Genomic DNA, 2,416 nt, shown 5'->3' with positions numbered 1-2,416 from the left:
AAGCAGTAAAGGTTCACACGGAGTATTGAAGGTTCGAATCCCCGCGGCAACTAGAAAGCAACATTTATATTGGAAGACAGTTGTGCTGTGGAAACAAAGTTATGGTGCGCTTTGTCACCCCTCTAGGGGTCTTGTCTGCACATCGTAAAGAAATGTCTACAGGGAAGAGAATCGCATTCCGAATATTTGGTCCAAGTGTGTATAAGCTGTATCCGTATCCGAATTTACCTGGGTGGAGAACCAGGGGGAAAGCCGCCACTTTTCAGGATTAGTTAGGCGAAACTTGGATATCGAGTTATTTTAAAAATAAAAAATAAAAATAAAAATCAAACATTGATTGAACTCTCTTTGGACTTCATGTTCACTAACCCCCACCGACAGCTATTCAATTTGGATCTCTTCTATTTTTATTCTCAGGAACCACTTCACAATGACTCTCTCTCTCTCTTTCTGTACCTATCTATAATCTATCCATCTCTATCTTTATAATATTACACTCGCTGACACAGAAGCATAATATATATACCGTGCATGTGCATGCCGTGTTTATTTATGCTGTTGAAGGAGACGCAGTTACTGTAGAATTTGGAGCTGTGTTCAATTATTAGAAAGCTGCACAGAGGATTTTGAGATCTGGGTATTGCTTTATTTTGGTGGAGAAAATGGGGAGTTCAGAAGAAAGAGTTGTTGCTGTTATCATGGTAGGTGGACCCACAAAAGGTATGATTTTTGTTTTTATCATGATTTTTTCTTTCATCTTTGAATAATTAATTTTACTAAGTATGAATGTTGTGTATTGATTAGAATTTGATTACTTTTAGAGGGAATATAGAGTCCTTTTATTAAACTGATTGCAATTATTGGAAATATTTTAGTTTTAATTAAATGTTTGGATTTTTGGATTTGAATAAGATTGCCCTTTTCTTAATATTACTATTTCTGTAGGAAAAAATTAAGACTTTTTGGTTAAACGGAGATTTTTGAGGTGCAGGTACTAGATTTAGGCCATTGTCATTGAATATTCCAAAGCCACTTTTTCCATTAGCAGGGCAGCCCATGGTTCATCATCCAATCTCTGCTTGTAAAAGGGTATGAAATTTCATTGGATTTATATCAATAGCAAAGAATTCGAATACTTTTCGTTCACTGGCATGTATATATTTTATAGCCGACCTCAAATTTATTTAGAACAAGGTTTAGAGTATTATTGTATAAGTTCAAATCAGATGGTATTAAAGTTGCACTTCTTACAATGAAGAAATTTTGAGTTCAAAAAATAATGCAGGAGATTTGTTCAATTTAAGGGATTTTGTACATCTGATTAACTTGTCTTCCTTGTGTTTTTCTTATCAGATCCCAAATCTAGCACAGATATACCTTGTTGGTTTCTATGAGGAGCGTGAATTTGCACTATACGTCTCTTCAATTTCGAACGAGCTTAGAGTTCCTGTCAGGTAATTTTGGTGCATTTGGACATTTTTTCTCTTCGCAAAGCTCGTACTTAAACCTGTGGAATATTGGCACTTGCTGATCTTTCATGTTTTAGATACTTGAGAGAGGAAAAGCCACACGGATCAGCTGGTGGACTGTATAGCTTCAGGGATTTGATCATGGAGGACAATCCGGTTTCTATATTTTTTACGATTCTCACATTATCATTGTTTTGTTAAGAAACCGAACAAACAAACCATAATTGTATTGAATAAAAAATGTAAAACGAAGACTCATTCTTTAACTTTTTTTGTCATTCTCTTTAACCCGCTTCTATGTTTTACCTGGCAGTCACACATTGTTTTGCTGAATTGTGATGTTTGTTGCAGTTTTCCACTGCCTGAGATGTTAGGTAATTGTCTCTTTGTTTCCCACATTACCTTGCTTAAACAAATAGGCCATGTTTGATACAATACTGAACTGGACTCAATAGGATAATAATCGTGATTTCGCGATTTTAGCTTTTTTTTAAAAATTTTTCCTTCTCTATTATTGTCTCGTACAGTACATTTCTCCCAACTAATAACCTGGGATTCAATGATCTATCTCGCTCGTAACTTTTCTGATACTTTCATAAGATTAACTTTCTGGTAGATGCCTTCATTTTGCAGAGGCTCACAGAAGATATGGAGGTATGGGTACAATTTTGGTTATCAAGGTTGGTAGCTATATTTTTATCCCGAAGCTCACTTCAAGTCAATCATCATTTCCTCTACGGATTAAGGTTTGACTTCCATATTACTCTTTGTATGCAGGTATCCCCCGAGTCAGCAAACCAGTTCGGGGAACTAGTAGCTGACCCCATTACTAATGAACTTCTGCACTACACGGAGAAGCCTGAAACTTTTGTAAGTGTGAATTCTGAGATTCAGCAATGTTAAATTTTGTTATTGCTTTTCGATGGCTCAGATAACGATTGATCCCC

At 35.8% G+C, this 2,416-nt stretch overlaps 1 protein-coding gene across 1 annotated transcript in view; it reads left to right on the top strand.

The window, feature by feature from the left end:
- The first annotated feature begins 372 nt into the window (after positions 1-372).
- LOC111407916 (mannose-1-phosphate guanyltransferase alpha-like) overlaps positions 373-2,416 on the top strand; it is a 4,801-nt gene continuing 2,757 nt past the window's right edge. The window contains exons 1-7 of the mRNA XM_023037669.1: positions 373-720; positions 992-1,089; positions 1,354-1,454; positions 1,547-1,625; positions 1,783-1,843; positions 2,103-2,149; positions 2,247-2,339. Coding sequence (XP_022893437.1) covers positions 663-720; positions 992-1,089; positions 1,354-1,454; positions 1,547-1,625; positions 1,783-1,843; positions 2,103-2,149; positions 2,247-2,339 — 537 coding nt within the window. The 5' untranslated portion in view covers positions 373-662. The remainder of the gene's footprint in view (positions 721-991; positions 1,090-1,353; positions 1,455-1,546; positions 1,626-1,782; positions 1,844-2,102; positions 2,150-2,246; positions 2,340-2,416) is intronic.

The sequence above is a fragment of the Olea europaea genome, chromosome 1 (genome assembly GCF_002742605.1).
Source record: "Olea europaea var. sylvestris chromosome 1, O_europaea_v1, whole genome shotgun sequence".
In the NCBI taxonomy this organism is placed as follows: Eukaryota; Viridiplantae; Streptophyta; class Magnoliopsida; order Lamiales; family Oleaceae; genus Olea; species Olea europaea.
This window is presented reverse-complemented; position numbering and strand designations above follow the sequence as displayed.